The 25,516-nt window shown below is 40.0% G+C and overlaps 1 protein-coding gene across 3 annotated transcripts in view; it reads right to left on the bottom strand.

Moving 5' to 3' along the window:
• Window positions 1–25,516, bottom strand: part of Soga3 (SOGA family member 3) — a 62,990-nt gene that overhangs the window by 12,232 nt on the left and 25,242 nt on the right. For 2 of the 3 annotated variants that reach the window (XM_008833560.3, XM_029563674.1), the window contains exons 5-7: window positions 15,143–15,214; window positions 7,818–8,993; window positions 6,052–6,363 (exon numbers count right to left, since the gene is read on the bottom strand). In XM_008833560.3, coding sequence (XP_008831782.1) covers window positions 6,253–6,363; window positions 7,818–8,993; window positions 15,143–15,214 — 1,359 coding nt within the window. In that variant the 3' untranslated portion in view covers window positions 6,052–6,252. Of the gene's footprint in view, window positions 1–6,051; window positions 6,364–7,817; window positions 8,994–15,142; window positions 15,215–25,516 lie in introns of those variants that run through there. The other variant, XM_008833570.3, reaches the window with a different exon arrangement.

Genomic DNA, 25,516 nt, shown 5'->3' with positions numbered 1-25,516 from the left:
AGACACTTCGATGCCACAAGAGAACAGTAGGCACTTGGTATATCTGCCAAAGTGGCTGTGCCTGACCCATATACTACACTATGGTTCTTGGTGCTAATCAAATAATGTGTGCAATAATATTCCTATAACCTTGCTTTCTCTAGTCCAGCTATTTTGAGACCATGGTATTGTTTTGAATCTACTCAAAACAATTTTAGTTTTGATATTTCTAAAAATATCAGTAGTTTCAAACAAGAAGTGGCCATTTTGGAATCAATTATCATCCTTGTAAAGTCAAGAGTACGATGAGAGACACAAGTTTCGCTCCTGTAGCCTTTTCTTGCCTCAAGATTGTGAGGTCCCAGACTAGAAGAATGTTCACTTTCCCCTTGACTCCCTCCTCTGCCTGTGTGACTGTAACTTCTTCCTCTGGATAGAGTCCAGGCACGTGAGAGCAATGCTAAGATCCCCATGCTGCAGCCTGGGCTGCAGAAGACATACAATCCCTTCCAAATAGAGGTGCTCAGATTCCTAGATGTCACTTGAACTCCAGAATAAATACATCTCATAATCTGTCTCTACCCCTACCTCTGAAGTTCTAAATAAGCAGTCTAGGCCATTACATATTCTATTTTAAAAGTTATTTTTTTCTGTCCAGTAGTTGATACTACAAAAGGAATGACTCATGTTGTGAAAAAGCAAAGCACAATTATAAATAGAAGTGAAAAAGAAAGAACAGAATAATAAACTATACACTGAACTGAGTTTTTGGAGTAAGGAACAATAGGCTGGGACTGGAGAGATGGCTCAGTAGTTCAGAGCACTGGCTGCTCTTGCAGACAACCCAGGTTCAATTCCCAGCACCCATATGGGAGCTAACAACCATTTGTAACTCCAGTTCCAGGGGATCCAACGCTCTCTTCTGACCTCCACAGGCACTGCACAACACAGGTGCACCCACCTCCATGCAGGCAATACACTCACACACATAAAATTAATAAACAAAGTATTAACAAAGAAACAATAGACTATATAAGCACATGTGCGTGGGTGTATGTGTGTGTGTATAACTTTCAAGCAGAGCAGGCATGAATGGAATACATAACGTTACACAACAGGAACCAGGGCAGTCTATGGCACTGAAAACTTTCAGAATGGCCACCATGAAAAAGAATCCCTGTGAGTTGGCAGCTCCTAACTCAGCAACACAAAAGCACTGTTTAGAACCACTAGGGATGCTGCTGCATTCATGCTGTGTATACAGGACATGAAGTTTCCTTCTTTTGTGTCTCTCTTACAAGCTGACTGATGAGAATATCAGCCATATTCACGAAGCGTTAGTTTCATCAAAATGTCTATGCAAGCGTTTCATTCAAAAGCAGATCAAAATTAGAAATAGAATCAAAATTGCCTATCACTACACCTATCTGGCTTTCAGCTAGGGTTTTAGCATGTATGTCTTCATGCACACTATTTTTTTAATTATACCAAATTCCATTGGTTTAATTAAACTGTTAACTTTCCTCACATTTTAATACTATTCTGTTCATTCTCTACATTCAGTTAGGGCGTCTGACCCAACCCTACTGTACCAGGTGAGACTAGACTGTAGTTCTATGAGAATGGAGCTAAGATGTTGCACAGATACAGATACAGAGTTAAGGCTAAGCTACCAGGCTGACATTCCAAACTTCAACAGATAATTAAATAGCCATATCCCACTGTACCACATAAACCAAAGATTGGGAATTCGGGCCAAAGCAGATTCCTGCCTCAGCACCAAACTTTTCTATGTTTTATGAGTTTCAGTGATTTTAAAAATAACCAAGCAAATTCCAGTTCTTGTTTCTCTTAAAACTAGGCTAAATTAACAAAGACTGTTGTTCCCATGTCCAAGAATGTGCCACAGATGGAGGGACCTTCTATAATTTTTGCTTTTTTAAAATTTCCAGTGTGACATTTAAATAACATAGCTTTAAGGTGAGAATAGAAGATTCTTAGTCTCAACAATGGGAGATTTTATGTTTCTCATGAACAAAGAAGGCTGGTTGTCCATTTGAAACTAGAGAAAATAACAAAAATAATGCACGCAACAGGATCCAAGGGGAGAGGAAGGAAATGCCGGGGAGAGGAAGGAAATGCCGGGGAGAGGAAGGAAATGCTGGGGGGGGGAGAGGAGGGAAATGCCGGGGAGAGGAAGGAGGGGAGAGGAGGGAAATGCTGGGGAGAGGAGGGAAATGCCGGGAGAGGAAGGAAATGCAGGGGAGAGGAGGGAAATGCCGGGGAGAGGAGGGAAATGCCGGGGAGAGGAGGGAAATGCCAGGGAGAGGAAGGAAATGCCAGGAAGAGGAGGGAAATGCCGGGAGAGGAAGGAAATACCAGGGAGAGGAGGGAAATGCCGGGGAGAGGAGGGAAATGCCGGGGACTTTCTTTCACAGGTCTTGGGCATCATCTTTCATAACTTTTCATTCCGATTCTAGGTACTGAGTTCCTACAAAGGAACCTCAAGTTACTGGGAGATGATAGCCCAGGAGAAGATCACTTTGTTGGCAGTTTGGTGAGACCACATTCTACTCATCAGTCCCTCAGCATGTTCTCTGCAAGACACAGAGTTCTGAGTATCTTACCCTAGATACACTTATTGCACACAATGGCAGCTTGGCAGTATGTGCATGCGCTGAAGCACCACTGGAAACTGGCTGGGCAGTGCAGAGGTCAGAGTTAGGAAATCTTCCTTAGAATTCAATGAGGCAGTAAATTTGCATCCTGGACTTCAGAATTGCTGTAGAGGCCCCTGAGTCTGTGAGTGGCAGTCAAGCCAGTCCTGTTTCAGCCTGCTTTCCCTTCCCAGTATCTTATGACAGTTCTATCTCTGGAGGGCCTGGATGGGAACTAAGATTCACATAAAATTCTTGCTGGGTGTGGTGGCACACACCTTTAGCCCTAGAACTTGGGAAGCAGAGGCAGGTAGATCTTTGTGAAATAAAGACTAGCCTTAGAATTCTAGGCAAGCTGGGCTTATAGGGAGACCCTGCCTCATAAAACAAGTCTTTGGAATTCATATTAATACTGCTGTTGCTAGGATGAGCATAACTTCTAAAAAGAAATCTAAAGATAAGACTGGTGTTTGGTTAGCACTGATACCATGAGTCAATGCTGAGGTCTTTACACTACCACCACAGTATTTCCAGTAACATTAAGAACTCGCATAGGGATACTGTTGTTACAGCATACTGGATCACTGCGAGGCTTTGGATTACTATGCACATCTGTCTGTCTGTGAGTGCCTGACACTGTAGCACACTCTATTCTGATTCTTCCTTCTGTTGCACATTATTCCCATTTTTCTTCTCTGATTTTGTTGGGCTGGGGAAGCTTCATTAATAAAAGGAGAGCTTCTCTTTATTTCTTTTTGAAAAAAACAGTACCAGTAATGTAGAAATAGAACCACATTGACACGAGAGGTTTTCAGGTAAAGCCCGAAGAATTGCTGGGTGGGAATGCTCTGCAAAGCTTTGGGACATTCATGTGTTACCAAGCATTCAGACATCCATGGAGTAGTGGCTGGAACTTTAGGTCTACACAGTCCTAGATAACTGATGGGCGTACATTCTATACCTCATTTCTTTCCAGGAACTTTGCTAGCAATACATAGACTATACATGTGTGTGTGTGTGTGTGTGTGTGTGTGTACACATATTTTGGATAATTCAACTATTTGTAGCAGTGGCTCTGGAAAATTAAAAATAATACACATACCTAATTCCACACATTCAGTTTCAATTAGTATGGGGTAGGACCTCAGTTCTAAAAACATCCCAGGAATTCTGATGCCCTGTTAGGGTTGAGAAATATGGTTGCAGATATTTAACTCTTGATTAATCTAATAATAAAGGAACTCCAAATCCCAAGGTGAATTTCTTAAAGTCACACAGAACAATGGATATACATAACGTTTCACAAGTGAACAAAGGACATCTCATATTATGTTTCTCCATAGGGATAATATCAACAACTTTGGCAGAAGTATTTGAAATATGGAATTACAGGAAGCTAGAGGTTCTGATTCCTTCCCTCTAAATGCAGAGAACCTCTCAGTCATGTGACAACTCGTCATACTTCTATGCATTTCCAGAGGCTCCACTGGTAGCTGAGAACTGCTGCTTGGCTAGAGAGCTCTCATTCTTAGTGCTGCAGACATTTTAGGCAAATTCCAATCCCTAAGTTTTTATGTTCGGTTCCTTTGTGATAGTAGATCAGAGTCTTATCAAAAGTCTAGCAGACACTGGGAGCTGGAGAGAGAGCTCAGCAGTTAAGACCACTGGGTTTGGTTCCCAGTACCCACATGATAGCTAACGACCAACTGTATAGTTCTAGTCCAGGGCTCTGAACCCTCTTCTTGCCTCCATGGGCACCAGGCATGCATTTAGTACACATAAACACATGGAGGCAAACACTGATGCACATAAATAATCTAGCATATTTAGTTTACGTTTCTTTTAAAAATTTATTTTCATTCTATGTGTATGAGTGTTTGCCTTCATGTATGTAAGTGCACTATGTGCATGCAATGCCCATATCAGCCAGAAAAGGGTGTCTGATCCCTTGGTACTGTAGTTACAGATGGTTGTTACCTATCATGTGGGTGCTGGGGACTGAACCTGCATCCTCTGCAAGAGCAGCCAGTGGTCTGAATCACTGAATCTCTGAGCCATCTCTCTAGTCAATTGTGTGTGTGTGTGTGTGTGTGTGTGTGTGTGTGTGTGTGTGTGGTGTGCTGTGTGCATGGTGCTATGTGCATCTGTGGTGTGTACATATGATTGTGCAGGAGAATGCTGAGTGTCTTCCTTGATTGCTCTCCTCGTTACCTTGAGACAAGGTCTCTCACTGAACTTGAACCTCACTATTTTTGGCTAGGCTAGCTGCTCAGGAGTTCCTAGAATCCTCCAGTCTCCTCTGGCCAAAGCCATGGCCAAATTTTTATGTGGGTGCTGGATATTCAAACTCAGGTCCTTATGCTTGTATAACATGTGCACTTACCAACTGAGCCATCTCCCTAGCAGAATTTTCCTAAATTTAATATTTAAAGAGAAATTAAATTCTTAGGATCCCAAAAGCCATTATCTGTACTGATTTTGATCCAGAAAAGTGTTCTTACAGTATCTTTTTGCTGTAGTCAGCATACTTCCCTTCATCAAGATTTTCACATCCTCTAACCATTCATTGTGTGAACTGAGAAGGATATGACCTCAACCAGTGGAATTTCTTTCTCTTTTTTTCTTGAGGTCTGGCTATATTCCAGGCTGAACTCGCAATCCTCTTGTCTTATCTTCCCCAGTGTTCGGGTTACAGGCATGTGCCACGACACTTCAGTCCAGTGCTAGAATTTCTGTATATTTCAGCATTCTAGTAGGTCAACTACCAACAAGGTAGGCAGAATCGAACCTTTGGTACATAGAGTCCACCCAGACCACTTTAAGTATATATGCTAAGATAGGGGGATGCGCATATTTCCTGCACCGAAGGCAGTTCTGTGTGGCAATCTATTACAGAAAGAAGAAAGGGTTCTAGGCAACAAGTTCAACTAGCAATACATGGCTCTGTATATAATAAATAAATGTAAAAACAGATGATTTAGTGGACAGCTGACAAATTCAATAGAATGGGAAGAATTAGCCTCTTATTGAACAAGATAACCCAGTCTCATGCTTCTGAACAGTTCTGGAGATGGAGCACATCAGCCTTGGAACATCAACATGTTCCAAGGTGCTGTGAGGGTCGCCATTTCATTTAGTCACCACTTATTTTCACAGACATTTATTAAATATTGACATTTTCTTGTAGATCTAATACAACAGTGTATTTATAGATCTATATAATGTACTAGAAATACCTTATAAAACATCTATATATAGATTTATAAAGAAATGGTGCTTAATTAATCTATATGATAATGGATAAAAAGAACCCATTTTTACAGTCAATCTGCCAATTGTTAAGCATACAAAAACAATATAAAGAGGCAAAAAATTATGATTCACATCAAAAAATAAGCTACACTTACTTTCTTACCTGAAATATTTGGTGCTGGAGTTTCTTTTTGAATTTGGTAGTGGTAAGATGAGTTGTGTCTTTTTTACAGAAATATGCAGTCTTCAGTGTTTTTACAGCATTGTTTACTACAGAAATTATACTTCTTTTACTTCTTGTCTTGAATGGTGGACAAAATAAAACAACTGAAAACACTACAATGAATGGTAGATGATGAAAGATTTACAGTACAAAAAACAGTGTAAAAAGGAAGACAAGTTTAAATATTGTTGTGTAAGAAAGGGATGAAAATAATACAAGGATGAGAATGAGTAAAATGATAGGCTGGAACATCTGGGAAGGTAAATGCAGAGACAAAGAGAAGAGCTAATGAATAATAATGATAAACTTAATATTCATATCAACTCATCTAAATAGTCATTCAACTTAAACTAGGCCTGTATTTGCAAACTCTTGGTCTGTTATTATGCACAATGCTTTCTCTCACTCTAGCATCTATTTTCCCCCCAGAGTATAACTGAAAATCCACATGCTTGCTATTCACAAACCTGCAGTAGGAAAACTAAAACCCTATTTCTTGATATAAATAGGAAAGAGTAAAATTTAACATTTTATCCTAATTTTTCCCCCACAGCAAAGCACAGCAACATGCAAGAGAAGCAATAAGGCAGCAATTCCGCTAGTTTGATTCACAGGCAATTAGCCGGATGTCATGCTTGTGTGCATAAATGGTTTAAACATCAGTGTCCTGCGTGTGTTCAAAGCCATGCATGCCGTAGTACTTGGTGGGTTCTCCGATGGACACGACATCAGGCTTGCCCTATGGAACAGTGCTGCCTGTTTTGTTTCATAGACTATCTTTTTTCTGGTTAACCTGGACAAAATGCATTGGTCTTTCAGCGGCCACCATACCTGGCCAAAGCTGCTGAGTCCAATTCATCCGGTGTGCCTCTATAAGTCAGGACGGAGGAAAGTGCTGGGTTTTCCTGTTCTGGAACAGTTATTACTACTTCTCTGAATTAGTGTTGCCTAGCTATGCAACAAAGACTCCTTTACCAGTTCTGTGAATCTCTATCTGATGGTGATTTTTCACTAGAAATAACAGCCATGTCAGTTCACCTTGGGTTGTTTGTATCTCTTCCGTAAGGCTCTGGGGCACAGGATCTTCTCTTTATCCTTACTACTGGTTTCTGCATTTATTAGAAGTATTCATAAATCTTGTTTATTAATTATTTTAAAGACAGAGTCTCTCTATGTTGCTCTGGCTGGCCTGGAATTCCCTACGTAGACCAGGCTGGCTTGGAAGTCAGATCTCCAGCCTCTGCCCCCGAGTGCTGAGATTCAAGGCGTGCGTCATCAAGTTTGGTTTAATTTGTATTAAATTCAAGATCTTTCTCAAAAAAGTCAGATCCAGATTTGAGAATGCCTATTCGGGACCTTTCTTTACCTTAACGTAGATCTGTTAGTATAGTAATATTAAAAAATGTTGACCTTCTAAAATGTGATAAAAATCAGTTAAACTTTGGTGACACTGTGTAAACTTCCCTCCTCTAAACAGAACAGAACGGGAAATTGTTTCATAACAGATCAAATTTCAGGAACCTCAGCCTAAAAGAACCCAGTGTGAAAACAGGTGCTCTGCAGGGCTTCAGACCCCAGCAAGGCTGTAGGCTAGGACTTCCCTAAGGTGGGGTGTGGAAGTCGGAGTGTGGAGACGCCCCACGAGGGACCGCAGCTCCACGGGCCAGCCTCGCCATCGCCACGGCTCGCAAAAGGCAGAACTGTACCTGACTCACGGATATGGGCTCCTCCGCGCCGCGGTCATCCGCGGACTTGGGCACCTCCAGGCGGTCGATGAAGGTCTGCAGTTCCTTGCGGAACGCCTTCATCTGCGCGTTGATGCGGTAGAGCAGCTCGTGCTCTCGGATGCGGCTGCCGTCGTCCTCCTCGTCCATCAGTCCGAACAGGTCCCCGTTGGCCACATAGATGCGAGCCTCGGTGATGATGGTGCTCGTGTCTGCGATGAGCCGGTCGATGGTCTTGCCCAGGCGCTCGGCCTCGGAGCGGATGTCCTTCATCTGCTGCCGGTCTGAGAAGCTCTTGGGCCAGGGCCCGGGCGCGGGGTAGAAGGAACGCGTGGGCGTGAGGCAGCGGATGTTGCGCACCTCCTCCGAGTCGCTCTCGCCGCCGATTGGCCCTTCGCGCTTGCGGTGCGGAGGTCGCGAGTCGTCGTCGCTCTCCTTCTTGCCCGCATCGCTCTCGGCGTCGCTGTCGCGGGGACTGCCGCGGATGCCCAGGTGCGAGGCCAGGTCGTAGCGCTGCATGTTGGACATGAGCACGCGGTTCTCGTACTGCAGCTGCATGACCTTGCCGCTCAGGTCGTTGATCTGCAGGCGCGCCGCCTTCAACTCCTCCTGCAGGGCCTCTGTCTTGGCGCTGTCGTGGTGCCGCGCGCTGTCGTGGCCGCTAGACTTGTACTTGTACTTGTTGAGCTCCGCCGTGATGCGCTTATTCTGCTCCTCCAGGTCCGCCACGTTCCGCCGGAGCAGCTCTGTTTCGTCTTCCACCAGCTGCAGGTGCTGCCGCAGCTCCGATAGGGATTCGCTCTGCTCCCTCATGAGGGGGTTGGCCGAGCCGTTGAAGTCATCGCCCCTCAGGTCGTCCAGTTCTGCCTTCAGGCCCCGGTTCTCCACCTCCAGTTCCACGATTTTCCTGCCCAGGATGTTCGCCTCTTCTTCAACCAACCGTAGCCGCAGTTTGAGCTCGGCCTCCCTGGTGCTGGGAGGCCCGCCCGCCTCTCCTTTGGGTAGAGGACTGTCCAGATCACCATAGAAGGATCGGTACTTCTGCAGTTCGTGCTCGAACCGGTCTTTTTCTTTATCAATCTTGGCCATTTTCTTTCTCATGAGAGCTGCTTCTTCCTTAACGAACTGCAGCTGGCATTTCAGATCTTCATTGTCCTCCTCATTAGGGGAAGAGTGGGGAAAGAATGGGAGAGCATTTTTATGCAAATAAAGACAACCACCAAGAAAGGACATCTGCAAAAATCTTTTCCTTATAATTAACGTATGATGTCACATGGAGAGTAGATGTGAATTTTTTTTTCCACATCAGTTACATTCTTGGACCAATTAAAGATTGGGATATTACATTCTGGAAACCAAAAGCAAAGGGAATGGGAGAAGAGGACAAGGGACATCAACTCTTCAGAGGTGGTATATGTGCTAGTGCAGACAGCCATTTTGTGACGTTACTGTGTTTTGAATTTCCCTAACTACCCTAAATACAGAATTTACTTGCACTAAGGAACATGTGGTTACTGTGCACTTACTACCGTTTATTGAGCACAAGAATGAGATGCTCTGCAGCTCTTTACAAATACGACTTGATTTAATAGAATAAACTCAGAAGTAGGTATCAAGTTCCCTGGTTTACAGGTATTCAGTGACTTGTTCAAGGCCACACACACAGGTATTCAGTGACTTGTTCAAGGCCACACGGTGGGACAGAAAAAAAAAAAAAAAGAAATCTGATTACACTTCTCTCTGAAACTATGGCCTTTGATCACTCTACCAGGAAACTCCCTCTTCATTGTTATTTGAAGAAGGCTGTTTTAAAGTCCATTAAAAAGGGAAAGCCTGACTCTAGAATTATCCATACTTGAATTATCCATGCAAGAAAAACTGGCAGGTACTCCATTTGCATGACTTTTGAAATAGGATGCACTGCGATCTGTAGAAATGGATAGAGCCGGTTCTGCAGCCTAAAGTACAAGAGTAGACTCCCGATTCTCTTGAACACTCATATGCATGCCTTGAAAGCCTAATCATTGACTAAACTGCAAAACATTAAGAGAGAAATAGAAATCCATCTCTCTAAGAGCTTCCATAGAAACACATTATTACATCTAGGAATATATTTTCCAAGGACCATTTCTGAAAATTCATTTTTAAGTATGTTTAAAGTTCTACAGACTGGCTTGCTCATTTAGATAGATAGACGATAGCTGGATAGATGATAGAGTAGACAAGACAGTTTTGGCAGTGCTGGGGATGGAATCTAGGGCCTGGCAAATGCTAGGCAAATATTCCACCAGTGAGCAACATCCCTAGCCCTCGTTGTAAAAATGGGAAGAAACAGTCCCTTCTTCCCCAACCCTCAGAGTCACTTGTGTTTGAGATACATTCTGGTAAAGTAGAGAAGGTGAGGAGAAAAGTGAGCTTTTGTCACTTGTGGGTCTTCTGTTTTCCTGACTGCTAATGGGAAAAATAAGGGCTGTAGAGTTGCTAAGTATGCAGATGCTGAACACCATGTTCCTTCTCTCATTAGATCCTCACACAAGCCCTCTAAGTAAAACTTTATCCTTTTACAGATGTGTGGGCTCAACATGTTAGAGCACAGGTTAACAGATGGCAGAGCAGAGTCTGAATTCAAGCTGATTCCAAAACTTGTATTACTTGAACTGCCCCTGAAATGGAAGCACAAATGAAGAAAACAGCAGTGGGATAAAACTAAAGAAATCAGATGTGTTGGTGTGTGTACTCCCCTCTAGGGGCCAGGAGGGGAGCACTGGCAGCAGAGATGAAAGAATTTTCAGTGGTACGCAGAGAAGAGGGTATGTCACAGAAAGCTTTCATGGGAGAAGCCTTTCCATGAAGAGAGAGAAAAGCAGCCTTATAAGTGACTGTTGACACCAAGGGCATCTCAGTGGATTGCACTACTGACTTCAGGGACAGGAGGAACAAAGGGGAGCAGATTCTGGATGAAGAATATGGACTTAGGTTTTTAAAGGCTGTCTTTGAAGGACAACAGTGGAGGAGACTGTAAAAACATCCAGCAACAGGCATGTGGAATCTGGGATATGAAATCATGAACACATTATGCATTGGGACCTAGATAGCTTATTTTTGTATGGAGGCTATAAGAATGACATGTATGATTGAAGCTGTTGTAATGGTTATGGAGGCACCAAATGAGAAAAAAAAAGGTCAAAGTTTGGATGCTCCTTTAGGCCAACAATCAGAAACAATGTTTGACATTGATACTGTCTATGGTATCAAATACGTTGTTGCATAGAACAAGTTTTATTAGAAAGTATTAGACTGGGTAGCTGGGTAGAGTCACTATGAGGTAGAAGTTCTTTATTTTCTGTTTAAAAAACAAACTTTGATAGGGCTAGAGAGATGACCCAGAAGTTCAGAGCACTTGCCGCTCTTACGGAGGACCGAGTTCACTTCCTAGCACCAACATGGTGGCTCACAACCATCCATAACTCCAGTTCCAGCGGAATCCAGTGCCCTCTTTTGACTTCTGTGGGTACCAGACACATAGTTGGTGCACATACATGCAGAGAAAGTACTCATACACATAAAATTTTTAAAAGTCTTTAAACAACTTGGGTGTATGACATATGGTGGAGTTTTAATCTAAATAGAACAGCAGTGGGTGTGACACAAACCACAGACTGGAGCAGAATAACTTCACTGTGCTATGTCAGACAGTTAAAAGAGAAGAGTGATCTGTTTGCATATGAGCTCTCCTACAGGAAGAAAAATATTTAAAACTTGAACATATTCTTCATGTAATAAAGTTATTTTAAGGGACATGCATCAAGAGGAAAATGGGCATGGTAATTAGTTTATTTATTTAAAACTAAGTCCTTTAAAGGTACAAAGCCTGATAGTTTGCGCAATTCCCAGAGTTTAAGAACTCTGCTGATATGCCTTGCATCTTTATCTTATAATAGGCTGCATTAGAAACTGGGAGTAAAAATGCCATATATAATTGTTGAAAGGAAAATGTTTAGGGAAAACTGTCTGGTCTAGTAATTATTTGTTCTACTTTTCTACCATGAATAAGAGGCAAGAAAAGTCAATATGCTCTGAAGTATGAAGCAAGTTTTGATTTATGTTAAAGATTCACTTATAAGAAGATACAAGTGATACAGAAGGAAGGAAAGATAAAGATAACAAATGACTAGTAAGATGTGAACTGAGCCTGGGTTTGATCTGAAAACCATTGCTGGAAGCTAAGTTACATTCTAACCAATACATATATTTACTCATTTGACTTCTTCAACAATTTTCTATTAGGATGGCTGTATTTTTCTATAGATGAGGAAGCAGAGGTCCAGAAAGAGTGAGCAGTTTATCAAGGATTATAAAGCTGCTATATGGCAAGGGTTTCAATTTAGGCAATCTATCCCTAAATCTTATTTCCCAAGCAATACTGTTTCTCACTAAATAGAGCCATTCCACTGCTGGAGGAAGGTGTAAGGGCAAGATCAAAAAGCATGAAGCAGATTAGTGAAATTAAGAAGTTAATATGAATAATTGTAGGTTAGACCATATGAATCCTGGCAATTTCCTGTTGTTCAGCCTAGAAAACAAGGAAATAGTTTGTATTTGAAAGTATGTACTAAGTATGTCCAGTGTTGGACACTGCATACAGATAATTCAAGGTTAAACAGGATGGTCCCTGTTTGCAAAGTGCCCTAAGTAGGACATATTAATTCATAACTGGAATTATGATTCAAAACTGGAATGTTTATAGTAATACAAGTATGTGGATGGATGGTGATGGTCTTTACCTTGACCAACAACAAAATCATTTTATAATTTAATAATAATAGACCTTTGTATAACTGACATTTCCATACAAGGCTTTCCCAATCAGCCTTCTAGGATGGACTTTAAAAGGCGATAAGTTACAGTCCAAAAATAAATATGTTAGAAATGGTAGCAGAGAATGCAAAGCACCCCACTACAGGGACCACAGTACCACAGTTCTACACTTACACATTTCTCGGGTAGTTTATGCTCAGGAAAGAAAAACTAGTGGACTTGTACTTGCAAGGCATCCTGACTTCTGTAAGGTACAGGATCCTCCTGAGAAAGTGCTACAATATTTTTTTGCAGAAATAGCCCGCACGTGGGAGGTCCATATAGCCAGAAACAAAGGCATTCCCGAGAAAAAATCCACTTTAACATTGTAAAAGTAATACATCAAACACATGATTCAAAAAGCAAATTGCTGATTAAAGCTAACTCACAATTTTCACAGAGGAAGCATCTAAGCACTAAAGGTGAGGAGGAGAATTCATGACCACTTGTGAAGCAATCTGTAGCAAACCATTTAACTGTGGTCACTAAAGTCCTGGCAGAGACAGAGTGAGGAAGCTTATGGACAGAGACAAAGATATTGTGACCTTGGTATGAAACTCCGAGATTCTAGAAATGTTTTCGTGTATCAGGAAAAAAAACCAACCAAGAACAGAACAGGAAAGAGATGAAAAAGAAAACAACACGTATTTAAAACGCCGTGCTTTAAATCAATGATTGAGATCACGTATCTCAAATTTTAAATACTCGAGATCACTTTAAAGTTACCTAAAGAAAAAATATCCAATAATAATTTTAAAAATGTATACATTAGTACTATACATTCTAACTTTCATATTAAAAGTTAATATCTGGGTAAGTGATTTGGGAACATCATAATGTCGTTCTTGTCCCAAATATTTCCTTTTCTGCTTCAAAAGTCTTCATTAGCACCTTCTGCTTAGCCTAATATCAGGGCTAGTTTTTACTGTGGCTGTATCTCATGTTCTTTTAAATTTATTTTTTAGTGTACAAAATAATGAGCTTCATTATGACATTTTCATATGTGTGTATCATTGTACTTTGTTCATAGTTCAACTCCATAATCCTTTCTTCTCTCCATTTCACTGGGCCTCTTCCCAATAGTGTACCTTTCATTTCACACACACACACACACACACACACAATTAATACAATACACAATTCAGATCTAGGTTCTGCATATGAGAAATATCATGCAGTATTTTTTCTTTCCCCCATTACTTTCTCTCGTTCCAGTGTTCTCAACAGGCTCAGGTTGAGTGTATCTTTTGTTTTATTTTTATTCCTTTATTCCTTCCTTTTGCCTCTCCAATCATGATATACGGAAATTACATCATTCTAGAGTTCTCTAAGGGCACTGCAAGCCTCTCTTTCCCTTTTATTATCTCTTCCTGTAGCATTTTTTTTCTTTATTTTGTCAGTACTATAGGATAGTCATTCTCCTGACCTTATTAACTATGAGAGAATGAGATTACCATGCAGGACACAGTTTTCAAATAAAGCAGCACATGAAGTACTAATGGCATGCTCCTGTGTGCTTATGGTGTAAAAGAAGTTATAACAGGGACAGTAGTGAGGGCTTTATAATCAAATATACTGAACACATTCCGTCAGCTGTGTCTATACTGTGAAAGAAAGTTGCCAGAAGAACTCCTGCACCTTCTGTCTTCAAACTGGACTTTCTCATATAAGGCTAATCAACTGATCAGAACTTCAATAATTGTGGAGAGTTTGGAATGTTGCAGGTCTGGAACCGATTCACAGATTATCTGGGGATATCCTTAACCCCATAAATAGCCAAACATTGCCTACCTCTGTTTTGGAATTAACATTCTTGTGACCAACAATATGTATTAACTTAGCAGACCACCAGGTCCCACCAATCAAAAGGCTAAGAATGTTATCAGACAGCATCTGAGACCAGTAGAAACCCCTCACTTTGCCATGACCTGCCTACTAAATGTATTCACCAATATATTTGAAATGTGTCTTGATTTATGACTTTCCTTTGTTCTGTTACTATAAAAACATAATGTAGGGCTGGACGTGGTGGTGCACGCCTTTAATCCCAGCACTTGGGAGGCAGAGGCAGGTGGATCTCTGTGAGTTCAAGGCCAGCTTGGTTTACATAGTGGTTCCAGGACAGCTGGGGTTACAGGGAGACCCTGTCTCAAAAAGACAAAAAAGACCAAAAAAAAAAAAAAAAAAAGTAATATAACTGTTAGCATGCCAGAACATGGAATTTGGGGTAACCTGAATCTGTGTTCCTGGGCTATGGTCAATCATATTTGGTTCCAGAATAAACTATCTCTAGCCCCTTTGAGGTGAGAGTTATGCTTTTGCATTGACAACAGATACATAATTGATAGACATAATTTGACCATATCTTGCATAAGTCTACTTGGCCATTATGTCTATTTGTAAATGTACATTTGGAGAGGCTTGATGTGTGAGCTGAAATTTCAACATACCTCTGTGGGAGTCTGTTGAGCCTTTTTTTCAGATTTGGGCAAGTCTTTGCTTCCTCTTCTCTTTAAAGATAACTGAAACAAAGGATGAACATATTTAGTTTGGTAAACAAAGGCTTTTTTCAATCTCATCTGGTAAAACCAAGACAAACAAAAGTTCATAAAGGAGGAAAAACGTACCAAACCATACATATTTAGATATATTTTTACTTGAAACTGGAATCTATATCACAATAGAATGTAGCCAGCAATTAGCTCATGTATTTGAGAAATACAGGAAAAGTACTGTGAAACGTATGAAAAAAAGCCTCAAACACAATATAGATTCATGACTCAATATGCTATATAGTTCAAATGAAGGCAAGTGCTTATTACCATTCCACATCACTAAAAAATAGGAGAGATTAAGTTATTGTTTCCACTATTGGCTACGTTGTTATAAGCTTGAAGAGACCCATTTTTAGTGGACTCAAGTAGAAATTTTAAAAAGTCATCTTCTCTCCACACATACACACAAATAATAAAATACTCATGAAATGCAATAGGAAAGTGGGAAGGGGGTGGTGAGATGAGAGAAGTTCTCCATCTCAAGGAGCAGGTGGCCTGGAAACAGCAGCCCCAGCCCTCTGGTGCATAAGGAATGTGGGCTTTTCCTAGAGAAGCTTGGAATCAGGATTGTTATGTAAAATCTCCCACATTTTATGGGCTGGTCCTAATTAAAATTCAAGCAAACACTGTAATTCACAGAATACTAACTGGTGCCTGTTTGTAGACCAGCAGTTTATAATCTCTGAGGTTCACTTCCATTTCCCACTCTAATATAATAAGAATGGCCTCTGTAAATACCAATTATCTGTGTGTGAATATGTACTACATGCCACTAGATTTTGAACTAGAGATTTAAAGTTCAATTAGATGTGACACATACCTCTAGGAATAGGAGAGGGAAGCAAATAATTATAGGGCATGACGGCAAATGCAATGCTTCAGGCTCTGTGAAACAGGGACTTTTCCTTAGTTCAGCATCACCTCATGCTAAAAATGCTTGGCACTTGGCAGATGGTGAAAAAATATTTGCTGAACTAACAAGTAAATATAAAACATGGAGTTTTAAAGCAAAGAAAAGAACAAGGGTAGGGACCTACAACGGAAGCAGGACCAACTTTTCAAAAGATGAAACTTCATGAATTCTCAAAGAACTGAAAATTAAATTCTTCACATGTTAACTTTGCATACAAACTAGTAGTAAAGAAAGGCACATGTTCCCGTACAGAAGACAGGGGGAAGACAGGGGGAATAGATCGTTGCAACTGCTTTTATTCAGGGTGAAACTGAAATCACAGAGGTAACTGCATAGTGTGTGTAGTTACTCTCTTCTAATTCTTTAGAGAAAATTCTCTAAGTTGCTTCTGTTATCTTCTTAGAAATGGAAGTGGTGGAACCTGACTCACTAGTTGGCAAGAAACAGTTCTAAAAATACCAAGAATATAAGGGACTGAATATAGGAGACAGGAAGCTCTAAGTTTTTTAAGTTTGTTTTTATTAAATTTTGTTGTATTTCATACAGAATATCTCAAACAATCTGATTTTTTATGAGTAATATTATTATAATTATTCATGTACAACTTTATGAATATGCACATTAAATTTTGTTGCCTGAATAGGAATGGACTAGCTCAGTCATATGGCAGATCTGTGTTAACTTTTTAACAAATTCTCCAACCTCTTCCCAAAAGAGTCATGCAATTTTTACTGAATGTTTATTGACTGTTTTGTTACAGTGGCAAGAAAGGTCCTTGTCTGGTGAGAATAAAATCTCTGTCTGGTCTGGATGAAGAGCCAGCATTCTATTTTTGCCACATTAGTCACCTGGACACAGGACCACTCCTAGAAAGGTGTGTTCACCTTAAGCCATACTAAAGAGACAAGTGGAATAACAAGTGTTAATGAGATGGTGAGCTTTCTCTGCCCAGAATCCTCACCCTCTGGGGCAGTTGCTTATAGGGACAGTCACGCAGCATTCTGGGCTTTCTTATCTCCCTTTCAAACAACCTGCCATGTGACTGCCAATCTGCCCAGCTTGACCTCCCCACTAGATGAAGGCAAGGCTTTTTTTTCCTCCTCTCTTCCATTCTTCTCCTCAGGGCAGCTGCTAAGATGCAGTTTGCTTGCCAGGGAGGTTTGACTTCTAAACTCTTAGTAAAATTTTCCTTAAGTTTCCAATTGCGTCCATACTTAAGTTCTTTTATTAATAAGACCAAGACCCCTAACTGGGGATCCCACTTTTCCCTATATCATCTTTGTAGGGACCTCATCCCTTTGTGTTTATTATCTCACTTCATATGGTACCTGTGCCACAGTAATAGTAAAGCCATCATGATCACTGCTCTTTGGGCAGTTCCCAGTTTACTTGGCATGGTCTGTTCAGGGTGCAATTCCATAGTGCCATGAATACACTGATAATGTAAAAAGATGATTAACTGGGCTTGATCGTGCACTAAGTCATGTCAAAGACTCTACATAGAGCTCGACTAATTTTTGAAGTGTTTTTTAGCTTTACTTTGAGGGTGCTGAAACTAGAGCTTAGCAAAGTAGATAATATCCAAAGCAGTGTTTTTTAAAAATGTAGTCTCCAAATGTCACCTGAAAAGCTGTTAGGCATTAAATGATTTTGCCACTGAGACTAATGCCCTGAGTTTGATCTCAGGTGCGGACCCACAGGGAGTGAGCGCACCCTGCACCCAGAGAGAGCGCAGGTTGCCCATAGCTCGCTCTGCTACTGGAGCATTGTCCAGCCTGAATCCCGTCCCTATTACACCCGTGTACCTTTCCTCAGGATTGCGGGGTTCCTGGCCACTGAACCCCACATCAGGGACCAACATCATGGAAAGAGAGAACTGCCTTCTACAGGTTGTCCTCTGACCTCTACATAAACATCATGGCACATTCCTCTCCCCACCCCAAAAGGCTAAAAAATGTTAAAAAATAAATTTATAGCTACTAGTTAGTAAGTGGCAGAATCAGATTTTGACCCAAGTCTCTGTGATCCCTAATTGTTACTAATTATATCACAGAGAAAAAAAGGTTAATTCAGTCTGGGGCTGGATATAGTTGGAGAAGCTATGGTTGACTTGTACAATGTAATAACATCTCATGCTGAATATGGTGTATAAGTAATCAGGCCACACACAAAGAAAGGAAATGACAAAGCTTTCATATTTAAAAAAAATCTACTTCTGGGAAACAGAAATTCAGTATGGATATGGTAGATTTTATGAGAAGTATTGTTTGGTGACCAGAGTAAATCTGGAAAGACAGAGGATTGGGTATGCATGTTATATCATTCAGGTCAAATGATTACTCTGGGGTTAATTAGGAGCAGTGGCAGGTTTTTAAGAAAAGAGTGCTTTTAGACTCATAGTCCAGAAATTCAAAGACACACAGATGGCAGTTCAAATGGCCACAAGATAAGGTAAGCATTAGGAAGGAAAGTGTTCTAGTTCTGAAAGTACTCTTTGTCCTTTGGGTTACATCTATCCTACATTGTTGAGTTCCTTACATATATATGGTACTACATAGTGTGATATTTAGTTTTGTCAATTTGACACAATCCAGAATCATCTGAGAAAGGAGTCTTGAAGTATTATCTAGATTAGATTGGTCTGTGGGCATATCTGTGGGGGATTGTCTTGATTATGTTAACTGAGGTGGGAAGGCCAACCCATTCTTTAGGTAGGAGATCCAGGACTATATAAAAGTGGTGAAAACTACCTGAGCACAAACATGCATGTGCCTATTCTGTCTCTGCTCTTGACTGTGGTGTGACTAGATGCTTTAAGTTCCTGTCACCTGGTCGTCCCCATAATGGTGGACTGTAACTGGGAACTGTGAGTTAAACCCTTTCTCTTCTAAATTGCTTTTGTCAGATTATATTTATCACACTGATAGAAAACATAGTAAATAAATAGTACTAAAATATTTTATTTTTTACTAAAGTGCTGTTTGTATTGATTAAGAACAGGATGTAATTATCCATAAAACACTAAGTAGAGCTAGCTAAGGGCAACAACAGAATAACACATTAAATACTAGAAAAATGGAAGAAGGTATTATTCCAGATTAGGAGAACTATGAAGTCATCCAAGAAGGCTGGTTTTTGAGGAATTTTGCAAATTTTTAAACAAAATTAAATTGAATAGGAATAAAAAAGATATGGAAGGATGAATGTATTTAGTAGATGCATTAACTTCAGAGCAGAAGCAACTGAGGCAGGTCCCTGCAGATGGGACAGGAGAGGAAACTAAGAAGGTGTCAGATTTCAGAGTTGAGGAACTTAAACTAAGTAGGATGTTAAGTGACACTTTGTGAAAAAGCTTTCTTCTTAAATAAAGGTGTATGCCTTCATGATTCTTGGAGGAATAGAGTATCTTTAAGTATCACATTTAAATTTTCAATAAATATTTAATCATCTCCAGATTGACAGGGATTTTTAGTAACTTTTTGACTTCTGTATTACAAAGACAAGTGACTGATAGGGTAGAGAACTCTAGAGCCCTGGCGTCTCTCTTGTCATCCTGCCCAACTTTCATTCATTCGATCTAGAAGCTTCCATGAGGGGAATAATGTGGGGGTGTGAATCAAATCTCATATTTTCATCTTAGTGGACAATACAGGCATTTCAGAAGGTCCTCTAAATGTTTGTTGAAAACATTTCTTGTTTACTTCATTCTTTGCATTTCAAGCCTCATCTTTTCCAAAAGAGGCTGCTGTTCTTTTTCCCATGGGAAGGCCAGGAATTAGAGAGTTTTGCCAATAATTATGCATACACAGCAATTAGATAAAATGGGTTGTTTGTGTTCTGAAAGTGTTAGGAGATTGCCTTTCTCAACTGAAATTTGGTCTATTTCTACTTTTCGGGGGGGAGGTTGTTTTGCTTTGTTATTTGACTGGCCTGGTACTCACTATGTACCCATACTGGTGTTGACTAGCAGCAGTCCTGTATCAGCCCCTGATGCTGGGATTACAGCTGTGTACCACACCAGGCTTTGGTCCTCTTGATACGTAGCAGCTTTATCTTTTCATCAGTTAAACAACAGAAAAGAACTTGCCAAAAATGCTAACAAAAGACACATACATGTCTCTCACCCTGGTGCAACTAAAGTGAGAGCCATTTGTATGGTGATTAAATCAATAAACTAGTCACATTAATGCCTAAGATTTTTATTGCACAATAAAAATGTGTCATGTCCTTTTCTAAGCACTTTACATATATCTACTCATTTAATCTTGCAACAACTTTATGAGTTTGATATCACTCACATAAGGGATAAGCTACTCAGCTTGCAAATGTGCAAATGTTAGAAACAGCATGAAAGTTACCAGTTTCAGAGCTCCTACCCTGGACAATTATATTTTATCTCACCCCCACAGAAAAGTGCAATCTAGCAAACAGCTTATTTCCAAGTACATCTTTCTCTATGCTTCCAAAACATGACTGCACAGATGTGGGATAATATATCTATATATCTATATATATAGAGATTATATATATAGATATATATATAGATAGATAGATATATAACACAAAGGTAATGTGACTTCATACTTTCCATATAGATGCCAGTAAAAGTGACACACACATTGGTCTTCAAAATCTGGAACTACCTGTTACTTCAACCTTGGGAGGGAGGTCCAGGGGTATACCACTAAGACTGGAGGGAAACTGAAAGAGGCTCTGTTTCAAGTAGATCTTAGAAGCCAGGCATAGTGGCTCATGCCTGGAATCCCAACATTTAGGAAGCAGAGGCAGGAAGATCCAAAATTCAAGGCCAAATTAGGCTACATATCAAGGTTGAGGCCAGCATTTAAAAAAAAAAAAAAAAAAAAAAAAAAATCAGTCAGGTCTTAGAAAGGCACAAAAGGGACTCTTGTGTCTAGAAGTCATCTTTCTTCTTTTCAGTGACATCCTGGACACCAGAAAGCCTGTAATGATGAGCGAGGGCACCTGGAGATTATGCCTAGAATACATTGTTCACCCTAAGAGAGTGAGATGGGGTCTCAAGCTAAATAAAGGCATGATCTTGTGACTAGAGGAGAATGGGCAAAGGAGAGGCAGAGGCCACTGTGGTCAGGCTGTGCCATTCTTCTGTACCAAATCTCTCAGTGGCTTTGTGCTCACACTTTGAGCTAAGTTTGGTAGACCTTTATTCTATAATAGATTTATTCTGGGACTTCTAGACAGGGATTCATTCTCTAACTCAGTCTGGGCTGGAACTCAATATATAAAGCTGGCTTCAAACTTATGATCCTCATATGTGTGAGCCACGATACCAGGCTTTGACCAAACTTTTAAAAACATGGCCTCATCAATGCAGTTCTCCTCTGTCTTTGCCAATATTTGATTTTAGAAGAATTTTTTAATGAAACTCAATTTTAAATTGTTTAAAAAATTCATCCTAGGCCGGGTGTAGTGGTTCACACCTTTAATCCCAGCACTCAGGAGGCAGAAGCAGGTGGATCTCTGTGGGTTCAAGGCCAGCCTGGTCTACATAGTGAGTTCCAGGACAGATGGGGCTACAGGGAGACCCTGTCTCAAAAAGACAAAAAAAAAAAAAAAAAAAAAAAAAAAAAAAAAAAAAAAGCTCATCCTTTGATTCTAAATTTCAAATGCTTCCTTTAATAAAAGTGTTCCAATTAGCACCAAAGGTGAGTTCTGAGTTAAGACTGACTAAAGTTCCTCCACATTCACACTACTAGGCTTGTATAATATCACAGTTTTGAAATATTTATTTTATTTGAACTTAGTTTTGTTCTTCATTTTCAGGAAGAGGTTATATATATTTTCATAGTGCCTCCTCTCCCAGTCTAACTTCCCAATTCAAATCTGTCAACTCTGCACTTAGTTTTAACAAATCTGGGCTATCTTTCTGATCCTATAGTTTTTCTAACAGAGGGGAAAAAAAAAAACTTTAATTTTTGCAAGGCTCCCTGATAAGTCAGAGTTGAGACATGAAAACAAATGCAAAGATATCTGTGCCAAGAAACCAAGAGATGCCACTTAAGGATTAGGTTCACTAAGCTTCCCTTTTGAGTTACAAAGTCCAGGAGCAAGGAATGAACAGCATGAGGAAGGGGAGAAAAGAAAGGCATATTAACTCACCTACTGCAAGAATCAGCCTTGGAAAATATGGAGAAGGAAACTGGCTGACACCTTAAATCTAGAATTTATTCCTAGAATATAGTAGTAAATGGAACCACAACAGGTTTTTCATTATTAGTGAGAATGATCATTTCCTTCTGGGGATGGTCACAAAGGTACAGACCAGAGGTAGACATGTAGATCTACATTGTGAGGGTGGAGGTACAAATCTGCACCCAATAAATCAACTTTATGCCAGACAATTTTGTCTTTCCTCTATCTCATAAGCATAGACCCTATAGCAGTCCTCCGAGTTAAGGCTGCTAGTGTTAATTTATCCTTTGCTTAGCAAATGCCTAAATAAAAACAACTTTGAAATTCTGCAAAACAAAAACACCAGTTCTACTCTAAATTTTTTATTTAAAAGTTTTTTTTTCAATGAAAATAATTCAATAAACTTTCTTTAGCATCTCCATTCTTTTCCTACCATATTAGATACCCATAATAGAGGTCAGACTGACTACATACTTACACAAATTTGTTATTAATGCTTATTAATATAATTATAATGTAATTAATATATGAGCTTTTCAGTGGTGAGCTACCAATGAAAGAGAAAACTTTAATCTTTTTCTGTGTGAGATCAGGGTTGTCACTTCAGGACAAAATTAATTACAGATTGTGTCTTCTCCTTTAAGTCATCCTTTGGTCAATAATAACTTTGGATCACCTCTATACTTTTCCTAGCATATTGCTCATATTACTTAAATGTCTTTAGACTAGAAAACTAACTTTCCATGACTAGTATAGCAAAGTTTAGATAAGCCAGAAACTTGAAAAGTTAAATATTGAACTTAACTGCAGAGAAGCTAGAGGTCTTCAAGGTCATGGAGTATCAGAGGAAGTAGAGGCTTCTTTTGTTGATGGGATGTAGTTGCTATGGAGTCATGGGAGGTCGAATTGAGAGGAAACTTATAGCTGAGGCACACATATCTTTGTGAAGATACCCCTCATCTAAGTCAGGTTTGGATCCAGTAATTGCCAGTCTTCCACCATGTGGCTCTCACCATCATCAAAACATTTCCTGAATTTATAGGGTAAACCATTCTCTTGCTTCTTGAAGAGTCTCTGGGCTCCCCAAGGGACTCAACAGATTGGGGAAATAATTTTGTTAAACAAATAATTAATTGGTCATTAGGTAAACATGTTTTTGAGCATGAATAAGCAGTCAGAGGGTTTGTCAAGTTACTAATAAAAACTGCTCTAGCAAGACCACCTTGCTTTTCAAAGCAAAGATAACTTGGTAAGTTCTATATTCGTATATATTACACTTAGCTGAGTGCCAGGTGAAGGCCTCAGAAAACTAGCCAAGCAACTGGCTTTAAGACTGGTAGGTTTCTCAGTTAAAGCTTTTTTTTTTTCTTTTAATGTGAGAAACTGATTAATAATTTATGAAATACTAATCATTAAAATTATTTCAGTCCTTAGAAATTCCATCCATGGTAAATGTGTGCTTATTAAGCTATGATTGATAACAGCAAATGCAGAGGTTTATGCTCCTGTCTAATTTGCTCAGATAGTGAACTAGGTTATAAGCATCATTCCAGTCCACCAATTAAAACATCTAGAAACCTATATCTGGGCAGTAATAGCAGTTTCCAATGGACATTCTCTACAATGAGTCAAAGAAAAAAAAAAAACTATTGCTAGTATTTATAAATGAGATGTGTAGTCTCTCCTGTACAGTGTCTCTGTCATTTTGAGAATTCTATAACAAATATGCTTGAAGGTGCAATTCCAAAATGGCAAGATGCTAACTAATGGATCTTACATGAGTGTTTGAAACTCTTTCTTCATACAAGTGCATATTTAGAATATTTAATACAACTTTATATAGTGGAACAGTCAATGATTCACAAAATGCACTCAAAAGAGAGAAGAAGCAAGTTTCTGTGGGTATTTTTAGACTTGGTTAAAAAAATGATTGTCTTAAGGTCATTTGAGGATCTGTTCCTCAGTGGTCACATGGGTTTGGGAGGAGCCCCTGGCTCCTTTGTTTTACCAGTTCCATCTATGTGAAGATAAGTCAAAGGTCCTGCTTGACGGTGGATGGCTTCACTTGGAAGCATGAGGAAATGTTTCCTCTGTGTTGACCCTCCCCTTTGTAGGCTGGACACTGGTTCAAATCCATCTGGTGGGGTCTCCATGGCCTCCTTGATCAAGAGGACAGGTGACTCACCACAGTTACAGGACATTTTGAGAGATGCTCCATAGACCCCTTAGAGGGCAAGGAGCAAAAACTGTCCTTTAAGTCCCTCTGACCAAATTAGTATAGGCCTCAAAGTATGGCTGTTAAACATCCAAGAAGGTTAGTTCCACAAGTCTGTTACTTTTAATTACCATGTGCTGTGTAGATAAAACTTGGGCAAAGACCAAAGGTTCTTAGATAAACCTTGACTACACATATATTATGTTCCTTGAGCTAGTTGTATGTATAATTTATTAGTACATTTGCACTAATATGGTTCCCTCTGCTTTTTTAAAAACTAGCTAGGCATTATTTATCGCTCACATTATCTAACCCTTCCACCATGGTTTCCCCATTTAAAGTGCCCCCATTTTTCCCCTTTCTTCCTTAATAATACCCTTCTCCTAAGGTCCCACCTCTCTTGAGTGCCTTCTTTCCCTTTATCTCCAAGGTTCCTTGTATAACCCTCCTTCCCCCACTCCCCTTAATCTGGGCCAACTGTGTGATCTTAAACACCCAAAAAGAAAGTATAACCAAAGATTAAAGGGATGAATATAATTCTTTAAAAGTCCATGTGTATAGCTAAAGGCTACATAACAAGAAACAATGCCAGACAGGAGATACCTTCCTTTGAGTTGTTGGCAAGGGTGGCCCAAGAGACTCCCAGATAGTAACCCAGCACAGAACTGGGAAAATGAGCAGCAGAGCCCAATCTTATCTAATGGAATATTGGCAACTGCTTGCTGCTAGATGAGGAAGAGCTGATCTTTCTAAGATAAGGAACTCTGCATAGGCTGACTAGACTCAGCGGATGGACAAGCACTGGGGAACTGCTGGGGGCATTGACAACACAGTGGACAATAACAGGGATGACAGAGTATATGGGCTCCAGTGTAGGGGGTGGGGAAGCTATGGGAGGGTGCCATTTGGGAAGTGGGTATATAGATGAATAAGATTGTGTGGGATGTTCTGTATGATATACATGTAAAAA

This window comes from Nannospalax galili, unplaced genomic scaffold, assembly GCF_000622305.1.
Source record: "Nannospalax galili isolate Female #2095 unplaced genomic scaffold, S.galili_v1.0 scaffold831, whole genome shotgun sequence".
NCBI lineage: Eukaryota > Metazoa > Chordata > Mammalia > Rodentia > Spalacidae > Nannospalax > Nannospalax galili.
The sequence above is the reverse complement of the archived record's forward strand: the minus strand, read 5'-3'. Positions and strand labels throughout refer to the sequence as shown.